Raw genomic sequence first — 22,739 nt, forward strand, 5'->3', positions numbered from 1 at the left:
GGGCTGCTCAGAATGAACAGCTGCTGCTGCTGTTTTCCCCATTAGCTGCAATAGTAAAAACAGCAGAAGTGCTGCTAGTGCAACTGCAGTGTAATATAATATATTATTATTATAAATATAACAACAACAACAACAACTGCTCATTCTGAGCAGCCTTGATGCTGCCTTGGTACTCTGCAGCAGCCCCAGGGTGGAATGTTAGGGTGACAGAATAATATGCTCATCATGTACGCTTTTGCAAGCATTGTATTTGCACAGCAGAACAGTGGGTGACATATAGACTAGTGTTGTGCTAGCACAATGAGAGGAAGTGCACACACTTAAGTAGATGGTGAAGTCCCGCAAAGTTGTGGTGTTCTATAATGTTGCACTAGCAACAACCTTCTCCAGGACATATACATACAAGGTTGTGCAATGCATTGCTAGCCTGTGCAAGTAGTGATGAGCCCGGACCATTCCGGAGGCCACTCTACAGGCCTCTGGACCGGTCCGGACATGGGCGGTTCAGGGTTTGGGTGATTGGGCTGGGGGGTCCTTTAAGAGCAGGGAGAGGGTTTACTTACCCCTCCCGCCGCTTTCCCCTTCTGCCGCCCGTAGTTCTTTTAATAATTGGGGCAGCAGGATACCTCCCTGCCGCCCCTTCTTATGTTTTGCTACTGCTGCTGCCGGCTACACTGCAAAAGGCTTCAATAAGCCTGTAGCGTGCGCGCACATCGCACGCACGCTTCACATCTCCACCGACGTGCGCCGACGTGCTTCATGTCTCCTCCAACGTGCATGCATGCTACAGGCTTAGTGAAGCCTTTTGCAGCGTAGCCGGCAGCAGCAGCAAAACATAAGAAGGGGCGGCAGGGAGGTATCCTGCCGCCCCAATTATTAAAAGAACTACGGGCGCCGGAGGGGGAAAACGGCGGGGGGGTAAGTAAACCCTCCGCCCGCTCTTAAAGGAACCCCCCAGCCCAGTGCCGGACCGCAATTCCGTGGTTCCGTGCACACCCCTATGTGCAAGCACACTTTGTTGTGCCAGCACAACACTAATCTGGAACACAAGTAGAACTTTGGTACCGCAACATCCTTGTAGCCCAAGATGTTTGTACAAGCACAGCATTAGTCTTGTTATCAACCAATATGCTTCCCTGTACTCTTCATCCTCTTGCTTGCATAGAAGGATCTTTTGCTGACCTGTGTCAGTGTGGCCAGTGATTAGAAAGTTGGTTGGAATCTGGGAGAGTAGGGTTCAAGTCTCACTTTGGCCGTCAAATTATTGTGTGACCATAAGCATATTACTCTGAGTGGCAGTGTCATCATTCTCAATGAGAATAATAATGGGCCATTTCACATTGCTGTTGTGAAGGCAAAAAGAATGGAGGCATGAAAATGGGACATTACATAATTCAGTAGATGTAGTACACCAAAATGTATTTTTGAATAGTCAGATTCCCTTTTCTTGTAGAAATAGATGACTTGGGAAAAATATAGGATGAGAGAATAGTTCTAATTTGTCAAACATATCCAAGATCATATTGATGTGAATAATTATTTTTCTGTTGCTACTATGTATTTTTCTAATGTAGAACAAGCAGAATTGTGCTATTAACCAGAAGACTTTTACACATGCTGGGCACTTGTTTATCAAATCATTGTTACAGATAGGAAACGGCAGATAAATATAAACATAATTTGACTTCTAATATTACTATTTCACACTTTCCCTTTCATCTAATAGTTAAGAGAATATAGCAACATAATTATCATCACAACCTTACATTTTCCAGAGCTATAGTTAAGTAGAAGCTGATCTTCTCATCAGAACAGTAGCTTCTTTATAAGCTAGCTAGTGAACAATAATCCATGATTTGGAGATTCTGACACGTTTCAGATGCCATCCATAATCAGATGTCTAAGGCCCAGTTCTTATATTACCTTTGTGGAGTGGTTGCTATTTGCACATGGCCGGGTAAATACTTAGAGGCTGACATTATGCACCATTAGGAGGGTAGAGCATAGCCCTTGGGGATGTATTTCTATAAGTAAACAGAGCTTTTGCAGGGAGGGAAGAGAAGCTGGAATTGCCTCCTAATCCTTCTCCTGGTGTGCTGCCCTGCGAAACAAGCCTGCAGGGCATTTAGTGTGCTTACTTCTTGCATAGGTGGAGCTCTTCCTCTGGCCTCATAAGGGTGTGTAATGTGTCAGTATTATTTTACCATAAATATTTATATCCTGCTTTTCCATTTTATATTAAAATCTCAAGATTGGTTACCACATTGAACTAAACTGTATAAAACACTAAAATAAAAACTATATTAAAGGGGGGGAAGACCTAAAGCAGCAGCAATAAAAACAGCAAATAAACATATAAAACCAGGAGCAAATAAAATGCCATTTTAGCAATATCATGGCAAAAAAAAAATCATGGGGCAAATAAGGAAACAAAAAGATGCTCAAGAGGAAGCATTAACGGTTGGTGCAGGCACTGCCCGGCGGCAGGGGGGCATCATCGTCGAGAGGCACTTTTAAGAATACATTAGTAGGTGCTTGCTACCACTGCACCTGAAAGCTGCTTGGAGCAACTATTTGGCAGAGACCATGTCATAAACCTGTCAGGCTAATCTAGAGCTATATATCAGCAGATGGAGCGTGAAGTAGACAAAGGGTCAAAATGAGAATGTCAGAGCCAAGCAGTAAGCAATTTCAAAACCAAAGCCAGTCTGAATCGTTACAATATCCAGTCAGTCAAACCAAGTCCAAGTCGAATTCCACAAAACAGAGTCCAAATGGTCTGGAGTCAAAGCACAGTCAAAACAAGCAAGAACACAGCTGGGTAGCTCACCAACGCACAACGTTGCTACCAGCAATGCAGCTGAGGCGAAGCCGTCTTAAATAGGCTGAAGCCCTGTGCTTTCAATCATAGGTCCCTGACTCAGCAGCTCCTCTTGTTAGTCGAGCCATTCTGCACATGCATCTCCTTATCTCCTCCTGTCTCTTCGACTGACACCTCTCTACAGTTGAGATCAGCTGCATCTCCTCCACAGGAGCTGTCGTACTAGGCTCTGTTTCTTTTTCAATGTCCCATGAGTCAGTCCCGCTTGCCTCTGCAACTTCTTGCCTTTGAGGTTGCTGCACTCCCTCCTCCACTGTCACACTGCCTGTCTCATCCTCATCCTCAGAGTCCGATAGCATGCCCATGACAGACCATCTGTGTAGCCACAAATGGCCTCCACTCGTGTAGAGGCCAGGTGAGTGGTGGAGCCAATACCTTGCTGCAGGAGGTGCTGGGCGGTGCGCTGCTGCTCAGAGCAGCTTCTGGTGCAGTGGTAGCAGAGGTAAGCACCTACACATTTATACTTAAAGGTGCCACTCACCACCACCCCCAGGCGGTGCCCACACCGGGCACTACTGTGAAGAGGCAAGAATGGTCTGCCACAACCTGGACACAGTCACAGATCAATCTTCTGAATTCCGTCTCATCAGATGCTGATGGGACAAGGGAGACAGAAGATCTGAATATTCAGGTAGGTTCATTTGGGCAAGGATGGGCTTTCAAGAACCCCCCTGAAAGTACACATGAATAAAGACACAAATTGATTAATTGATTGATTATGATTGAATTTATATACCGCCTAGTATAAAATCTCAAGGCGGCTTACAAAATTAAAAACCTAATACAAAATATAAAGATTTAAAATTAATAAAAAGATTAAAAGCATAATAGATAAAAACATATTACAATTTTAAAAAATTCTCAATTATGTCAATATAATTAGAGGCTGACATACTAAGTAAGGAAGCACCAGTGAAGCAAGAGGAGCAGGCTAACAGCAATTCCCAACTAAATGCACCAGGGGGGAAACCACTTTTTAATTACTCTCCCTTTGTCAGCAAGCCCTTTGTGCCACCCGAAAATATGTCCCTGAGGGCTGCTTTGCAACAGCTGTCTGCTCTGTGGCTACTAAGCAGTGTGTAAATTGTGATAGTATCTCCATCATTCCCAATGGGAGTACTGTCACAAATGTACTGTCACTGCTTAGTAGCCATGGAGCACCTCCATCGCTGTAAGCAGCGTGAGTGTGCTTTAGACTTCATCATAGTAGTGAATGCACCTCTTCCTTAGAGCTGCAGATCGCTTCACAGTATGGAAACCAGAATTTATTATGTAGAGGCTTGTTTATTCCTAAACCTTGAATTATTATTATCAAGGCTAGTTTAATTAAATCAATGTGCATCATTCTGCAATAAAATAAAACCCAAAATTTGTTTGAATCCTAGAATGTGACCTCTTATCTTAGGAAAATACTGATTTCCTTGGTTGTATTCTTCTTCCTCCTCCTCCTCCTCCTTCCTCTTCCTCTTCCTCTCTCGGTAATACAAAATGTGTATTACCAGTTAATAATTCTTAAGTCAGTTAAGAATTATGACTTAAAGAAAGGAGAATTCAGACCTTTTCTTATGTTTTGATTGCCTGTCCTAACTGGCACAGCAAGATGCAAATGGAAGCTATTCAACACTAGCTTGGATCATTTTGCTGAAAGAGGAACGTACCCTGAGGCAAGGCAGGTGTGTTTCTCTTTCCATCACCCATTCTCCTTTAGGGTTCCTTTCCCTTTTGGAAGAATTGTATATGAATTGAGAGGACCTCCTTTGGAATTATAGTTCCAAGATAGCATGCTGATTCAGTCTTTCTTGGGCATTCTGGACTTCCTACCCCTCATTGCCTGCATTTTGGGCTGAATCGTTTAAAAATAATCAGTTCAGAGGAGACTGGGGCTACTTTCCAACAAAACAGCATTTGTTCTGCTTCAGGGTTTGGGGTAGAGTCTGTGTTGGCTGTGCTGCCACAGTGGATCTGGCCAGTTGTTTTTATCTTGATGACAAAGGAAAACAGCGTCTTTTGTGTGGTTTTGTTTTGACCATTTAGACCTCATTTCCTTTCTCAGAAAAACACTGCCTCGGGTTTTGAACCATCTGTCTATTTCAGAAGTTTCTCATAGTATTTATCATCATAGGGCCTAGGTTTTAGATTTAAATAGACACATCTTTGCTGCTGCTGCTACATATTTGTATATTACTTTTCAGCAAATGTTTTCAAAAGAGCTATTATATGGATTTACAAAGAAAAATAATAAATAAATAAGGTTTCCTCTCCCAAAAGGGCTACCAGCCAAAAAAAGAAATACAAGGTAGACACCAGCAGTAACCACTGGAAGAATGCTGTGGTGGGGTAGGATAGGGATAGTTGCTCTCCCTCTGCTAAATATAAAAGAATCACCACTTTTACAGATGCTTTTTCTTTAGAAATTAGTTTCAAATACAAGTCTGATAATTCCACAGTATCATGTAAATGTATTTGTAGACAAGACATATGTGGTTATATGTGACCCGAAGTCAATTCTAGAGCAGTTTTAATGCTTTGCATAATGATAGGGTTCAAGTCCTCTCCTTCCCCCTTCAGGATTAGTATTAATTGTGGCTCCCATATTTGCATTTTGAAGAAATTAAAGCAATATTTCTTAAATCTGGGAATGCTAGTGTGCAAATAGGTGTCTTATTTGGAATAGGTCTATAAATAATTAGGGCGCAGGGTCATTTTGGTGAGAAAATTTGGATTTTCCCATGGGTTATATGATGTGGGGAGCTTCGTGCCGACTTGGACTCCACTGTTTTTGCAGAGTCTATAAAGGTGGTGTCCAGCAATCCCTCTTGCAGTATTAGATTGGATCAGTTTCAATCTATGATGCCTGAGGACTATTGGCTGCTGTGGATGATGGGAGTTGTAGGCCAACCATAGCTAAACGGCTGAAGCTGTGCATCCCTGCATTAAGCCAAATACCAAAGAATGATTTCAACAACCAGTCAACACATTGATCATCTATATATATATATATAATTCTCTTATGGGCGACCTGAAAGAGAACTACGTCTGGATATGTCTGGATGCCTGGAACCATTGCCTGGAGAGGGAGTGGCAGCGAGGGAGGCAGGCAGAAATTGGCAGAGTCGGGGGGGGGGATGGAGGAAGAAAAAAGGAAAGGCAGATTGGAAAAGAGAAACCGGAGAGAGAGGGTGGTGAAATGATGGAGAGGGGGAGGGAGGGGGTAGTTTGTTCTGGAGGTCGAAGCCTACAGAAGCCGGCGAGAGAGGCTGTTGCTGGGCTGAGGAGAGAGGGAAAGTGGCCGAGGGAAATCTCAGGGTGGGTGGTTAGAAGGCGGCGGTAGTCCTGGCGGTGGCAAGGAGGCAGTGGCGTGAGGCCTGCGTGCACGCCAGGGTCAGGTGGTGGTGGTTCTTGACTGCAGGCGGTGAGGTGGTAGCGGGGGAGAAGTGGGGAGGGCAGGCTGGGGAGAAGCAGGCTGGGCAGGCATCAAAGATATCCGGGGAAAGAGTCAGGGAGAAGAGGCTGAAGGGGGGAAGAGTCAGGGAGAACTAGGGGCACACGAAGAAAGGAGGAAAGGCAGAGTGAGGGGAAGGAGGAAGAAAGGAGGAAAGGCAGAGCTGGAGGAAAGAAGGGAGGAAAAGCAGAGTTGGGGTGGGGGGAGGAAAGCCAGAGTTGAGCAAGTGGTGGTGGTGGGTGGGAAGAGAGTGAGCAAGAGAGCAGTGGGGGGAGCGAGTGAGGGAGAGAGTGGTGGTGATGAGAGCGAGAGAGTGGGGGGAGAGCAAGAGTGGTGGGGAGGAGAGAGCAGGGGAGAGTGGGGGGAGAGAGCAAGAGAGTGGTGGGGAGGAGAGAATGAGCGAGAGAGTGGGAGGAGAGTGAGCAAGAGTGTGGTGTGGAGAGAGAGAGAGAGAGAGAGAGAGAGAGAGAGAGAGAGAGAGGTGTGGAGAGAGGGGGGATGCCACAGGCTCACTGCACTACCGCACAGATGATCTGTGCGGGGTCAGCAAAAACCCCCAAAACAAGTAAACTACCATAAAGATGCTCTGTGTGGGTTCAGCTAGTGATTAATTACATCATGTGATTGTTTTTCAATCAGTTTTGATCTGGTAGCCCTAGCAGTCCCACTATGTTACTCCCCTTTACATGAGATCCAGTTCAATGTAGAAATTAAATGTATGGAAATAATAACTAAAAAATTTTGGATATATTTTTTTATTTTAAATTCTTCCACATATGAGTGAATATCAAGAGAAAGGAATGTGTCCAGGCAATATAGTGTGCGATTTTCAAAGTATGGTCCCTGTGCTCCAATGAATTATAGACTGGGATCCTGTAGTGTACTATAGGAAGTTTCCTTTATACTGATAGCATTGGTTCATCTAGTTCAGTATTGTCTACATGGGCTGGTAGCAGATATTTTTCCTGCCTGGAGATGGTGGGGACTGAACCTGATAATTTAGACTTGGAAAAGCAGATTCTCCTGCATTATTTTGAATGGGAGATAATATTTCAGAGAATTAGTCTACCCATTCTATTAAATGAATTGGAGAATATTCTTTTACAAGTCTACCTGGGATCTGATGCATGCAAAGCAGATGCATGCAAAGCTATAGCCCTTCCTCAAGTGTTGTATAGAAATAAACTCATATATCAGTTGACATAGTTATTCTTCATGGATCTATTTCCATTCAGAGCCAGCACATCCACAATTCCATGCTGTACTGGTTTTTAAGCTCCACATTTTACTGCCTTCTGAAACTGCAATAGATGTTTTGATTCACCATAAGATCTGGTTGAAAGTTTTCCTAATATTTTTCTTAGAGATTCAGCTGTTATCTAACAGATTGTTCTTTGATCTCTAGGCGAAAATTGCTATTTTATTATTCTAATGAAGCTTGCATTATTATCAGCAAAAAAAAAAGGCGGGGGGGGGAGTGTGGTGGTAGAAATCCATGAGGGAATAATGCTTTTCTTTCTCTGAATCTAGAAGGTGGAATATTCATTTTTGACAAATATATTTACTAAATTTAGAATCTTTCTCATGGTCTTCTGTACTATTTTTATGTTGGATTTTTTGAGCCAGTCATTTCCACTGTGTCCATATTTCACAAAACTTAAGTTCCAACTAGAAAAGTTAACCTTTTGAGGGAAGCAAGAATAGACCTTTTTTACCCATTAAAAGTAGCGTAATCCTCCTTTTTTGCCAGCAAAGTGACTTCCTTTTCTGAAGTCTGTAAAGGAGGGATGGAGAATACTGTCTTCTGAAGCACTTTTCCACTTGCTTAAGATACATCTGCTACAAATCTTTGCAGCGAATCCCTTCATTTTTGGAAGTGACAATCCATTATTTTCTCCTGCTCTCTTTTTGCTACCTGACTATAATGGTTTCTGCTAGTGATGGACAAACTCCTAATAGCTCAATTTGGAACTGGGTCAGCAATTATGAGCCTTATTGGAGAATTAGGCTCAAAAACATGTAATTTCTGTTCCCTTCCCCAAGGTTTCTACTTGGTGCATCTTATTATATTACCTTCTTATTTTTAACTGCCTCTCAAAATTGATTTAAACTAAAAGCACATGTGTAGAAACTCATGTTCTATTCTGAGCCATAGTAGAGTTCCTTTGGGAAATGACTTTTTGGTAGTATAACCAAGCATTATGAGGTGAGCAAATTTGTATTCAAACCAGATAATTAAGAACTCTGACAATGTGACCAGTTTCTGCCAAGACTGCAAAAAGCTTTGTACAGCTTAGAGCAAACTTGGCCCTCTAGCTGCTGGTGAACTACAATTCCCATCTTCCCATCATGGGAATTGTAGTTCAACAGTTGGAGGGCCAGATGTGCCCAACCCTGGCTTAGAAGCTATTAATGAGTGCCATCATGGATGGTGCCCCAATGGGTCACAAGTTGTTTAGGCCAGCTATTATAGGGATAGCCCCTTTTCATCCATCCAATCATCATCATCATCATCATCATCATCATCATCATTAATCACAGGCCACATATGCATGTAGCAGGACCCATGAGGGTCCATTGGACCCACGGTCTCCCCCGCCCCCACCTGTGCGCTTCACAGATGTTCAAGATTGCAGTCTCAAAGACTGCCGAGAGGAGGGGGAACTTGCTATACGGGCAGGGGAACTGGCTGTGTGGGTTTCCTTCTGGCATGAAGGACAGCCCAGCAGCCAATCACAGACAGAGTGAAGGAGGAGCTTTCTCCCTCAACTCTGGTTACAGCTTGCTGTAACTCCAATTCTGCCTTCATATGTAATGCTGCCGAATGCAAACCTCAGGTAGGAGCAGCGAAACTCACAACAATGAGGGTTCAAATTGGAGTTTGGAAAGGGAAATCTTGGGTCGCTTTTCTGACAGAACTGCAGTTGCATGCATTTGGATGTACAAGAAATTCAACCTCAGGCTCCTTCACACTTCTGTTTTCCCGTTAACATGCGAATGCGGCCACACATACTTTTTTGTATCTTGTTTTGCTTCACTGAGCATAAGCTTGGTTTTCATGTTTATTTTGGACATGGTAGATCTACCACTCTGGTGTGGCTTTTAACCTGTCATTGACGTGATGAAAAATTTTGTAATATATTCCCACTTACTGAAGTCTAAGATTACCAGAGAACTGTCAACATTCTTCAGAAAGGTCATACCACATGGAAGTGTATCCAAAAGAGATGCTTACCAGTTTAAAAAGTCACACTGTGGTGAATTTCCCATGTAATAAAGAAGCATCCAGTCTTACAGATACCATAATGAGCTTGGTTGATGTGTAAATATATATGGATCAGCCACAGACCAATAATCAGTCTCAATCTCCAGCTGTTGCTTGTTTATGGTAACACCACTGACCAAGAAAACATTTATCAAAGGAAAAGTAGGTTGAAGTTTGGTTTGGGTTGATTATTAAATTTTCTTTACCTCTATTCAGGACTGTAGCTCAGCATGTATTGAGGTATAAACCAAGAGGCATTTTTAAAAAGTAAATGACATGGTTTATGTCCAATCATAGACCATGAGCCGGGTCTCATGATTCGTGAGACCCGGTTTGGGGTAGTGAGCGGGGAGAGCGGGCTAAGCCGCTCTCCCTGCTCATAAGCAGAGAGGGAGCCCTGGGCGGCCGGAATGGCCACCCACACAATTGCTGGCTCCGTGACGCAGCTGGCGGGGGCTGGGGGGAGCGTGGCCTGCGTGGCCCCCGCAAGCCCCAGTATGCCCTGCGCGAGTGTGCAGGGCATACTGGGGAGACCCCCGGAGACAGGAGGCGGCTTTTCGCCTCCCCTCCAGGGGTCTACTCATGAGTAGGCATGGCGTGAAGCTGCGCCATGGCTACTCACGATACTAAAAACCAGGTTTGCGGAGCGCTCGCTCCGCAAACCTGGTTTTTGACCAGGGGTTCTCGAGCGGGTTACCCGCTCTAGAACCACCGGGCTCGCAACTGAGCCCAGTGGTTCTTACGATTAACAAAATTCAGGCTAGGCTCTCCTTGCCCGATTTTTGTTAATCGTGAGACTAGCCCCCATATCTGACAAATGGGAGGAAGCACCTTAAATTCCAACTCTTGACCCTTCCTTGAAAATGGAGTGAACTTTTGGTGTGCAGTAGTAATGAACTGTTTGTTTTTGTGTTTGGATAAAAATGGGTGACTTTAAAAAAATGTATTTGTGTTGACACTAAAATTATTTGAGAGGAGGTGAGAGCAAATATTAAAGAAAGCATCGTGTTAGTTTACAAGTCATTTTTTAATTTTACGTTGAGTGCTACGTTTGGTAACTTTTTAAAATTCAAATGAGAAACATGGGCAGCAATGCATGCAAAATGTTCATTCATTGTAGTAAACTACAAAAATATTGCTTTTATGCAATGAGAATGCCATTGTAGAATTTTAAAAGGCATAGAAATAAAAGACTCAGGATTGGAGTTATTTAAACAAACTCACTAGGATATAGTAGATGATTAAAATACAATCTATAATTACATTACACTGGTATCAGGTAAGGATAAAAGCCTATAAATACACTGGGGTCAGGGTAAGCATAAAAAATGAAACAGTTATTTGAATAATCTGAGATCAAGTTGCAGTAATTAAAAATGAATGTATTATTCAAATGAAGGAATTAGGTTACAACACTCCTCATGAAAATATTATTGTGACAGACAGAAATAAGTTGGAAATGGGTTTGATAAAAAATTGGGAAAAGAATATAATGACTTATGTGGAGTAGAGAAGGGGGAGTAGCAATCACTCCAGATCAGAGTGTACTTGGTTCGCTCATCCTTGCTCTCCACCTTCATTTTCCTTCAACACTTTGCATGGCTGTGCTGACCATGGCACCACTTTGATCTTATGTGGGATTCTGCTTCTACAAATGTCCAGTGTTAATTCATAAAACATAAACCATTTTTCACTGACTGAATAATGCTGCACTAGGGCAACTGATAAAGATGCACACACGCAAGAAGATTAAGTAGCTGAGTGGAAGCTCATGGTTGCACAATCTCTTGTGCTCTTGGGCTGCTTGCACAACATTCTTGCATTAGAGCAACATGTTTGCACTAGTGCAGCATTATATTATCATTTCTTGTTTACACAGTCAGACAGGTGTTATTGACTGGTTTGTTTTATCCAGACATCGAGTCCTTCCCAAGGACCTGGGATGGCTGAATTGTATTATCAATATTGTTGTTGCTATTATTATAGATATCGTCGTAGAATATAGGCTGTTCCCAGCAAAGCTGCTTTTTGTAATTGGCTGATGGTGACTTCTGTGGCCCCTATGGTGTTGAGGTGCGTGTGTGCGGATAAAGGTATGTGTGGGGATAAAGGTGTGTGGATAAAGGTGAGCCAGTTGATAGTATACTTGGACTTTCAAAAAGCTGTTGACAAAGTTTCTCATCAAAGATTCTTCAGAAAACTTAGCAGTCATGGGACAAGGGGACGGGTTCATGTGTGGACCTGGTTGAAGGACAGGGTTAATGGACAGTTATCTACACAGAGGGAAGTAAGAAGTGGAGTCCCCCAGGGATCTGTACTGGGATTGGTGCTTTTTAATTTATTCATAAATGATTGGGAAGAGAGCTGGTCTTGTGATAGCAAGCATGACTTGTCCCCTTAAGCTAAGCAGGCTCTGCCCTGGTTGCATACGAAAGGGAGACTAGAAGTGTGAGCACTGCAAGATATTCCCCTTAAGGGATGGAGCCGCTCTGGGAAGAGCATCTAGGCTCCAGGTTCCTTCCCTGGCATTTTCAAGATAGGGCTGAGAGAGATTCCTGCATGCAACCTTGGAGAAGCCGCTGCCAGTCTGTGTAGACAATACTGAGCGAGATGGACCTATGGTCTGACTCAGTATATGGCAGCTTCCTATGTTCCTATGTTCTTCAAGGTGTTTTGGAATTGCACCTAGGGCACCAATTACTACTGGGATTATTTTGGTCTTCTTCTGCCACAGCCTTTCAATTTCAATTTGTACCTGTAGATCTTTGTATTTTGTTATTTTTTTTCTGTTTCTTTTTCTTCTATTCTGCTATCCACTGGTATAATAACAACAACAAAAACAACAACAAAATACAAAGATCTACAAATTGAAATTGAAAGGCTGTGGCAGAAAAAGACCAAAATAATCCCAGTGGTAATTGGCACCCTGGGTGCAGTTCCAAAAGACCTTGAAGAGCACCTCAACACCATAGGGGTCACAGAAATCACCATCAGCCAATTACAAAAAGCAGCTTTACTGGGAACAGCCTATATTCTGCGACGATATCTATAACAATTGACAATAAAATTCAGCCATCCCAGGTCCTTGGGAAGGACTCAATGTCTGGATAAAACAAACCAGTCAATAACATCTGTCTGACTGTGTAAACAAGAAATAATAATAATTCGATTTCTATATCACCCTTCCCAAAATGGCTCAGAGCGGTTTACACAGGGAAATAATAAATAAGATGGATCCCTGTCCCCAAAGGGCTCATAATCTAAAGGAAACACAAGATAGACACCAGCAATGGTCACTGGAGGTACTGTGCTGAAGGTGGATAGGGCCAGTTACTCTCCCCCTGCTAAATAAAGAGAATCACCGCGTCTTTGCCAAATTAGCAGGAGCCCAATGCTGCGCTAAGCGTGAATGCTGCACTAATGCTGCGCTAAGCCCAATGCAGCATTAGTCTGGATGTCAGCCAACGTCCACAGCATTTAATCAGATAAACAGAAACTGAAGCAATTATACAGTTCCTATCCTAACGGTACACAAGAACATTTCTGCTGGATCAGGCCCAGGGCCTATCTGGTCCAGCATCCTGTTTCACACAGTGACCCACTAGATGCCTATGGAAGCCCACAGGCAAGAGATGAAGGCATGCCCTCGCCCTTGCTGTTGCTCCCCTGCAACTGGTATCTAGAGGCATCTTGCCTAGTTCAAGCAATTGTAGTTCAAACAGTTTGTTTTTGAAGCCTTCTTTTCTTTGTCACATTTCGAGGCTGTTTTAGAGCAGCTTAAGTCCAGGCTTGGCTGCCCGTGGGAATCGCTGGAAGCCAACCGGCTCCCTGTGGCACCTTAGTGGCAAACCCAGCTAAGAGGCCGAGCTCTTAAACGAGTTTAAAGGAGTGAGCACTCCCTTGACCCCATTTACTTGACCGTGTGTCAACGCCGGCTGCTTTCAGCCAGTCATTAAGCACTGAGAGGCACCCGCCTCTTGCTGGGGAGGTTCCCACAATGCACCGTACACTTGTGGGGTGCATTGTGGGATTTCTGGGGGCTGGGATGATGCGTCCTGACCCCCGCACTTCCACGCTGCCCATGGCAGCCACAGAATGTCTGGGCGCATGCTCTGCGCACCCAGACCACCCACCCAGATCATTTGTGGGGAAAGCAAGCTTCTGCTGCCTTCCCGCCCTCTCACAGGATCATAAGAAAGGCCTCTTGGTGTAGCATTTATGTAAGTACAGCATGGCATCTATAATCCAAATATCTTGGGGCATCCAAAATAACTGACATTTATATCATCAGTGTTTCAGATAAGTAAGATTATTGCATAGACTTAGAACTCCATGAGACAGGTTACTACGAGTTTTGCAGGCCAAACCTACAAGTTGTTTTTGTTGTTGTTATTTGTTTACATTTTCCTCAGAAACTCAAGACAGACTACAGTATCAGTTCAACCAGCACAAGAATCATATTGATCAACTTCCATGTATTCTAAAAGAAGTTCCGTAATCTTCTTTGGACTGTTCTGACTTGAACAAGGATTTATTAATTATTTCATTTATCTACCGCCCATTCCAAAATGGACTAGAACTGGGGAGACCTGCGAGTACAAATTCCCGTTCAGCCATGAAACTTACTGGGTGACTCTGGGCCAGTTATTTCTCTCGCAGCCTAACCTGCGTCACAGGGTTGTTGTGAAGATAAAAATAACCATGTATGTACACTGCTCTGGGCTCCTTGTAGGAAGAGCGAGATAAAAATGTAAAAATAAAATAAAAATAAGATAAGACCATTTAAAATATTAACATAACCCTCATTTAAAACCATTTAAACCACTTAAATATTAAATGCCAAGCTGAAGAGATGGGCCTTTATGGCTCTTTTGAAGGCCTGTAAACCACTTATACCCACATCCTAGATGTGACTACTGAGAAGGGCCGATCCAAAGTTGCTACCAGATGACCTAACCCTAACCCAGGTATGGACCTCACCTGATGATCTTAATGAGTAGTGGGGATCTTGCAGTGATGGGCGCTCTGTTAGGTAACCCAGTCTTAGCTGTTCAGCAGTTTAAACATTTAAGTTAAGTTTAAAGTTAAAGTTTAAATCAGCACTTTATATTTTGCCCAGAAACCTACCCCCAGCCAGTGCAACTGTTTAAATACATGCATGATGTCATCTGTCTTGGCTACCTTGGAGACCAATCTGGCTGCTGCATTTTGGGCTGCTATACTCACATAAATCTGCTGCTGGTGGTGGTCCTCACTGCTTGCTCACAAACAATACCAAGCCACTTCAAGCCACCCAAAGAAGAAGACCATGAGGCTGTTCTCATGAGCAGCCCAGCTTGGGCTAGGCTGGTTGTGTGGAGCACCAGGATCCACATGGATCTTGGTGCTGCCACCGAGCCAAACCTTACCTTTAAGCCCGGCTCTTAGCCGAGGTGAAAGGGAGCAAGAGCTCCCTTAACCCAGCTGCCAGGATTGTGTGTTTCCTCAGGCTGCACACAGCCCAAGGAGACACAGAGACAGGTGCCTAGAGTGCCCATCTGATGGCAGAATTCCCCAATGCACTGCATTCGGTCCATGATACATTGTGGGAGTCCCAGAGGCCAGAACACGTCATCCTGGCTTCCGGAGATCTGTGCTGCTAGCAGTCTGCACTCCCAGCAACATTTTTGCTGTTGTCTGGGGTGAGGGTAAGTTTGGAACAGCCTCCCCCCACCTGCCCACACAGCCATGTGAATATCATTATTGACACACAGCAGAAATCAAACGTGGGATTCTGCCTACCAGCTCTGGCCCCTACCATGGGAAAGTGCAGAGGCGTGAGCAGGCTGCTGCAGCCTTCACACTGGAGTTGCTCCACAGTGACCAGGAGCAGTCGTTTTTCCTCTCTTGTTTCATGCTTATCTAGAGTGACAAGGATACATAATCATTGGTCCCATTGCTTGGGCAACAACCAATCCACATTGCCTTGCTTAGTCCCAAGGCTATGTGGGAGGGTTGCTCATCACTTCTTCCACAAGGCCAGTAATTGCTGCTGCAGTGCACCTGCAGATGCATCCCCAGAGCAATCGAGTTGATGCTTTTCTTCCAGAGGTTTACCCCTGCTAACTGAGCAAAGAAGCACTGTTTAAAGTGGTGGCTCTCATATATCTAGTAGCGGGAGACCTACTGCCCCTATCAAACTCGAGCACAGCATCATTCCAGTGGCTGTTGCTGGTGTCTACCTTATGTTTCTTTTTAGATTTTTAGATTGTGAGCCCTTTGGGGACAGGGAACCATCTACAACTAGTAGTAGTATTTTTAAGTGAAATTGTGAAATTGTTGACCTCCTTGCTAAAATATATAACTTATCCCTGCAATCAGGTTCTGTACCAGAGGACTGGAGAATAGCAAATGTAACACCGATTTTCAAGAAGGGATCCAGGGGCAATCCGGGAAATTACAGGCCGGTTAGCTTAACATCCGTTCCAGGTAAATTGATGGAAAGCATCCTCAAGGATAAAATTGTAAAGCACATAGAAGAACAGGCCCTGCTGGGAGTGAACCAGCATGGGTTCCGCAAAGGTAAATCTTGCCTGACCAACCTTTTGGAGTTCTTTGACAGTGTCAACAAGTGTGTAGATCAAGGTGATCCAGTTGACATAGTATACCTGGACTTCCAAAAGGTTTTGACAAAGTTCCTCATCAACGACTCCTGAGGAAACTTAGCGGTCATGGGATAAGGGGACAAGTACATGTGTGGATTGCTAACTGGTTGAAAGACAGGAAACAGAGGGTAGGTATAAATGGAGAGTTTTCACAATGGAGGGAAGTAAGAAGTGGGGTCCCCCAGGGATCTGTACTGGGACCAGTGCTTTTAAATTTATTCATAAATGATCTAGAAACAGGGGTAAGCAGCGAGGTGGCCAAATTTGCAGATGATACCCAACTCTTTCGGGTAGTGAAATCCATAACTGACTGTGAAGAGCTCTAAAGGGATCTCTCCAAACTGGGTGAGTGGGCGACAAAGTAGCAAATGTGGTTCAATGTTGGCAAGTGTACAGTGCCAACATTGGAACGAAAAACCCCAACTTCAAGTATATGCTGATGGGATCTGAGCTGTCGGTGACTGACCTGGAGAGGGATCTTGGGGTCATGGTAGACAGCTCGTTGAAAGTGTCGACTCAATGTGTGACAGCTGTGAAAAAGGCCAATTCCATGCTAGGGATCATTAGGAAGGGGATTGAAAATAAAACTGCTAATACTATCATGCCCTTATACAAAACTATGGTGTGGCCACACCTGGAGTACTGCATACAATTCTGGTCACCACATCTAAAAAAGGGCATTGTAGAACTGGAAAAGGTGCAGAAGAGGGCAACCAAGATGATCAGGGGCCTAGAGCACCTTTCTTATGAGGCTAGGCTACAACACCTAGGGCTATTTAGTTTAGAAAAAAGACGACTGCGGGGAGAAATGATAGAGGTCTAGAAAATCATGCATGGTGTGGAGAAAGTGGATAGAGAGAAATTCTTCTTCCTCTCCCATAACACTAGAACCAGGGGTCATCCCATGAAATTGATTGCTGGGAAATCTAGGACCAACAAATGGAAGTACTTTTTCACACAACACATAATCAACTTGTGGAATTCTCTGCCATGAGATGTGGTGACAGCCAACAACCTGGATGGCTTTAAGAGGGGTTTGGATAACTTCATGGAGGAGAGGTCTATTGACAGCTACTAGTCGGAGGGCTGTAGGCCACCTCCAGCCTCGGGGGCGGGGTGCCTCTGGGTACCAGTTGCAGGGGAGTAAGAGCAGGAAAGAGGCATGCCGTCAACTCCTGCCTGTGGCTTCTAGCAGCATCTGGTGGGCCACTGTGTGAAACGGGATGCAGGACTAGATGGGCCTTGGGCCTGATCCAGCAGGGCTGTTCTTATGTTCTAAGTATATATAGTAGAAATATCAGCTAGCTAGGAGGGATTAGGGAAAGCAACATAATCCCATTATTTGCAGGACTCCTTCAAATCTCTCTCTCTCTCTCTCTCTCTCTCACACACACACAAACACACACACCAGGTGTCATGTACACTATCCAGGCGTGGCTCATGAACGCTCCTCCAGGGGCGGCGGCGGGCAGCTTCTTTAAGGTAAATGGAGCCGGTGCTCCATGCTGCCCAGAAGCCCCCGCGGCAGGGAATCGCCTCCGCCACTCACCTGGCTTCCGCGGAGGCGAGCCCCCACCAGTGGCCAGGTGAGTGGCAGAAGTGATTCCCTGCCACAGGGGCTGCTGGGTGGCATGGAGCACCGGCTCCGTTTACCTTAAAGAAGCTGCCCGCACCTGACACTATCCCTCTTCAGACATGATAAAACTGAGGATGTTCATTTTTTAAAAAAACTGGAAAAAAAGTCAGAGAGAGCTACTAAATTTGCCCAAGTGGGAGAAGGAAGGGAAATTTAATTCCTCTCCCATGCCATTGTTCTAATCAAAATTGCTCCCAAACTAGCTGCAGTGCTTTTTGATCCAGGGGGAGAAATGCAGGTACCTTTAATTTTCCTATGGGGAAAGCTTGAGATGTGTGATTTGACTGGAAGAACAACTTAGGGAAAGAGTTAAATACCTCATTTCCCACCGTCCATTCTGGCAGCTCCTTGCAGCTTCATTCTGGTAAAAAGTGTGTGTGTATGGGGGGTGGGGTGTTACTCAATTACAGATTTCCCACATAATGTGTAATTTGGTTCAAGTAGTGTGACTCTAAGTATGTTGGTTTAGAAATAAGCCTATTGAGTCCACTAGGACTTACACTAATAATAAGTGTTAAGAATTGCAACCTATTTATTTTTTTTCATTACTGTTTTCTTAAGTCTGTTTATTTAGATTCAGGCATTCTACAAAATTCAGGAACGTACTGCTAGAACCTGGGAACAATTTCTAAGGTGTTATTTATCAATACATGGCAGAATCCAACCAAACTTAAGCAAGTACAGTTATTTTTCATGGCAGAAGTTTAAGCATGTGCTTGATACTCCCATTGAAATTAATGGAAAGTTAGAGTACTTAACTTTGGCTGGACTGTGTATTATTTATTTAGTACTGTTAAAAGACTGACACATACTAATCGGCATACTTACCATTAAGTAACCAAATTAAATTACCATTATGTTCATGGGTTTGCAATGGCTATATCAGGTGTGTGTGTTTTTAAATCCACCAACTTTTGCACTTTTAACCTGTTAGAGTGCCTTTGTCACTATTATTACTTGATTCACAAAACAAATGTTTTAAAAATGTTATACTCATCCTTTTTCATGCCTGTGGAAAACACATTCCCTTACAACTACCAGCCTCAGCTGATCCCTGATTGAAACTAATCACAGTGTTACCAGTTTAATTAACTTGTGCTGCTGTCTTGTCCCCATAGAAATAAAGAGTTCTCCTGTTAGCTAGACTTCATTCATAAGATTTCCTGTCAGGAAGAAGCAGCATTTCACGAACATAGGCAACTGCAGACACAACGGCAGGCCTGCTTATGTAACAGTATTGTCTAAAACAAGGCTTTTGTTAGACTTGAATTTGAAACCACCACCGCCCTTTCTCATTTTATTTTTCTGAATGTGAGATCAGCACTTTACATTAACTGAGTGGAACATGAATCGGCTAATATATGCGAACTCAAAAAACAGAATGTAAGTAGAAAATTAATGGAATCAAAATGTTTAAGAACAAAAGTGATAGGATTTGTCCTCAAAGCAGAAATACAGGTTAATTAAGGTGACATCTAGAATTTGAATTCTAGGCAACTTAATCCTAGTGGAACTTGGACTGCAGTCCTGTGCACTCCTATGCACACTTATAAATGTCCTGCTGAATTAAAAAAATATAGGATTGGAATTGGTCAAAATCCAGATGTTTTGATACAAATGAGCCCCCATTTCCCTTAGTCTTCAAGTTGGGGAACACTCTTACTAATATGCATTGATGTAATGAATTGTATAGTCTTCCCAAATTACTTGTACCTAAACTGGTGAAGTTATGAATTTAGAAACAACTATAGCCCTATTCATGTGTGAGGTTTGGTGCAATGCAATCTATAGATCTCTATATACAGATCTCTGTATACAGTTATGCCCAACACATACACAGTAGTACATTTCCTATCTGTACCCAGTGTTTGAGGAGACCTGTACCCAGGTTCACTTTTAAAGTGAGCACATGTACATAGGGCTAATGCCAAGAATGAGGGTATCAGTTCTTAGATATCCAAATACACAGGTACAATCCTTTGAAGGTGTAGAGCAATAACGAATAAGTTACTTTAATATTTAGCAAGAATTGCACATTGCCAATGCTCCATGCAGATATGAACAAGGATGTGAATGCCTTCTGATTCCTCTTGATCCAGGGAAAACATTGAATTTACCACGGATGTGATCCTGGACCTGACATTGTGACTGCAAGTTCAGGTGACTCCCCTAGCCAGGACTGCCTTTGCACAACTTTGCAAGTTGATGTGCCTGCTTCATCCCTTTCTGGAGAAGACAGTTCTGGCTACTGTCACTAGTGCCTTGTTCCTATCTAGGCACAATGGTGATTCCTCATTCCCATGGGGAACCCCGTCCCCCCTTGTGCAAACACCTACTTTTGCTTTAGTTTAAAGTAAACTTTGAGTGGTTGTGATATCTGAACCCACTGATCTTGGTTTATTCTAACCTTCAAATAAGCCAAGATCTTTAACTTACTTCAAACCTTCAGTGTACATCTCATTTTATTTGAAGTAAGTAGGTTACAATAAACCAAAATTGGACGGTTTTAATGTCATGACCTATCTCAAGATTCCTTTAATCTAGGCTGGAGGTGGACATTTTCACAGGCATGGGAGATGGTGCACATGCTCCCAAGGCTCAGAGATATTACACGAAGCCCAGCTTTAATAGAGGTATCATGTGATATCTGAAACCAGCCTATTGTGTCCAACTTCACAGCATATTCCTTTACCAGGCATTGAAAGTTAATCAATCAATCATCTTCATTACAGTCATAGACCAGCATAAAATACAGGGGTGATTTCACGGTGCAAAGTATATTGCATAATGCTACATTTGGAGGCATAAGATGCATTTAAACACATAAACGATCATAAAAAGGCATACAAGACATAATAGATATAAATAGCATAAAGAAGGATAAAAAGGGATAAAAGGCACCAAAGGCGTAATTGCATAAAAGCCTAAGTGATAAATACAGCGAGACAATATAACTATATATAAAAAGCTCAACACTATAATGTAAAAAAGTGGGAGGATCACAAATCTTTTGGACTTTTCTGGGTTATTTATCCACAGCCTGAGATCAGGGAATCAAATGAGGACAGTCATGTCTAGATTCTAAATCACTAACTGCTTTCAAATCAACTTGCTCTGTATATTTGGGGTGTTTGAGGTGCACCACTCATTGATGTATGCTTTAAAATACATATATAATGATGATATGCTTTTGTTGATTTAGGGTTGCATTTTTAATACTTTTGTATAAGACTACCCTGATTATCTTCCTTGCAGTCTTCTTGACTTCTCTATGTTTATAATGTTATGCTGTTTAAGGTTGATCTCTTACTTACTTGAAAGTAAGTTCAGTTGAAATTACTGAGACATGTTTCCAAATAAATTTACAATGGAGGGATCATCCTGCTGGAATCTCAGGTTTCTTGCTTCACATTCCTTCTGCAAAAATGTGCTAATAAAAACACCAACCCTGAAAGTGCCGAATACATAAGGATCTACAAGAGTGCTTAATTAGACTCCCCAAAATCTCTCACTTTTATCAACCACAGGGCAACAATGTAGATGTTCAGTGTAGTGTTAAATTAAATAAAAAATAGCCTCTCTCCTGCTTCCTACAAGAAGTGCTCGTGATATGCATAGGATGCCATCTGCAGGCAATCTTGTTATTTTCACAAATGCTGGTTGCTTTTTATCAATACTCAGCGTTTTTGGGGAAGTTGACCATTAAAATCATTGCTAAGTTCTGAATATATGCAACCAGATTATTGGGGAGGGGGGGCAACAGATCAGAGTAGTCTTATCAGCACATTGAATCAATGCATTCTTCTCATTAACAGTGCATTTCTTGTACCATTTGAGGGGAATATGCTCTGGTTTGGGCATGTGTTTGTGTGTGTATGTATGTATGTGTGTATGTGTATCTATATATCTATATCTATCTCACATTCACATACTGCACAGAGAGTAGTTGAGGATAGTACAACTTCATAGCCTTCTGCAGTGCTTGGAAGATGAATAAGTTGATGGCTTGATTCTGACAGTTTTAACTGTTACTTTTATGACTTTCAAATGTTTATCTTTGAAAAGTTAATGTAAGAAGAAATAAACCCTCCCCTGCACCATCTGGCTCGTTGAACTGCACATGGGACAAACTGTTTTTTTGGCAGGGACTTTCTCTGTGCTGTATATCTGTGGCACCAGCAAATTTACCTAATCGGGGTGACTGACGATTAAACTAAATTATTGATTGATTCATGCTGCCAATGAGGCAAGCGGATAAAAATCAGCCTCCACGCATAGTATAAAATGTTTTTATTTCCACACTGTTGCTTCCATATTGATGACCATTTCTTTTTAAATAAAACCAGAACATGATAATGCATAGTTTAGTTGATTTGACAGACACAAGCAGAGCATAGATCCCTTGAGTGAAGGACCACAATGAGTGGGACAGGAGAGAGAAAATGCCCTAGAAGAAGGCAGCACACCAAAATGCATTGGGACTACTGTCATTTTCAATGCACTTATCTTTTCCCAGCATTTTCTTGACTGTTGATCCCCCATTTTTTACTTCCAGTTTCCTTGGTGCTGCCCCTTTTTACTCCTTCTTTCTGCCTACCAATTGTAATCCCCCCCTCCCGCATTTTTTTTTTTTGAAAAATAAAACCTCATCATAAAAATTCATAAATTAGATGACAATGGAAACAAGGAGGGCACTGGCTACATCAGGGTAGTTCTTTGTTTTATTTTAAAGAGCTGCATGCTTTCCTTGACATCTACACGGAATTTGCAATCTTGGCTGCATTAGAGTGAATGGCTGAATTTACCCTGACCCGGTACAACTAGGACTGAATATTTGGGGTATCTGTTTGAGGCAGATGTGTCTTTACCGA

At 42.9% G+C, this 22,739-nt stretch overlaps 1 protein-coding gene across 10 annotated transcripts in view; it reads left to right on the forward strand.

The window, feature by feature from the left end:
• The window catches only part of ZFPM2 (zinc finger protein, FOG family member 2), a 563,228-nt gene that overhangs the window by 504,255 nt on the left and 36,234 nt on the right, over positions 1 to 22,739 (forward strand). The window contains exon 1 of one of the 10 annotated variants that reach the window (XM_053244788.1): positions 16,037 to 16,056. The exons of 8 other annotated variants lie outside the window; for them this stretch is intronic. Coding sequence is in view for 1 of the 2 variants with exons in the window: in XM_053244786.1 (XP_053100761.1) it covers positions 19,230 to 19,251 (22 nt within the window). In the remaining variant the exon portion in view is untranslated. Of the gene's footprint in view, positions 1 to 16,036; positions 16,057 to 18,998; positions 19,252 to 22,739 lie in introns of those variants that run through there. One more of the 10 variants, XM_053244786.1, reaches the window with a different exon arrangement.

Source organism: Hemicordylus capensis, chromosome 4 (genome assembly GCF_027244095.1).
Source record: "Hemicordylus capensis ecotype Gifberg chromosome 4, rHemCap1.1.pri, whole genome shotgun sequence".
Classification (NCBI taxonomy): domain Eukaryota; kingdom Metazoa; phylum Chordata; class Lepidosauria; order Squamata; family Cordylidae; genus Hemicordylus; species Hemicordylus capensis.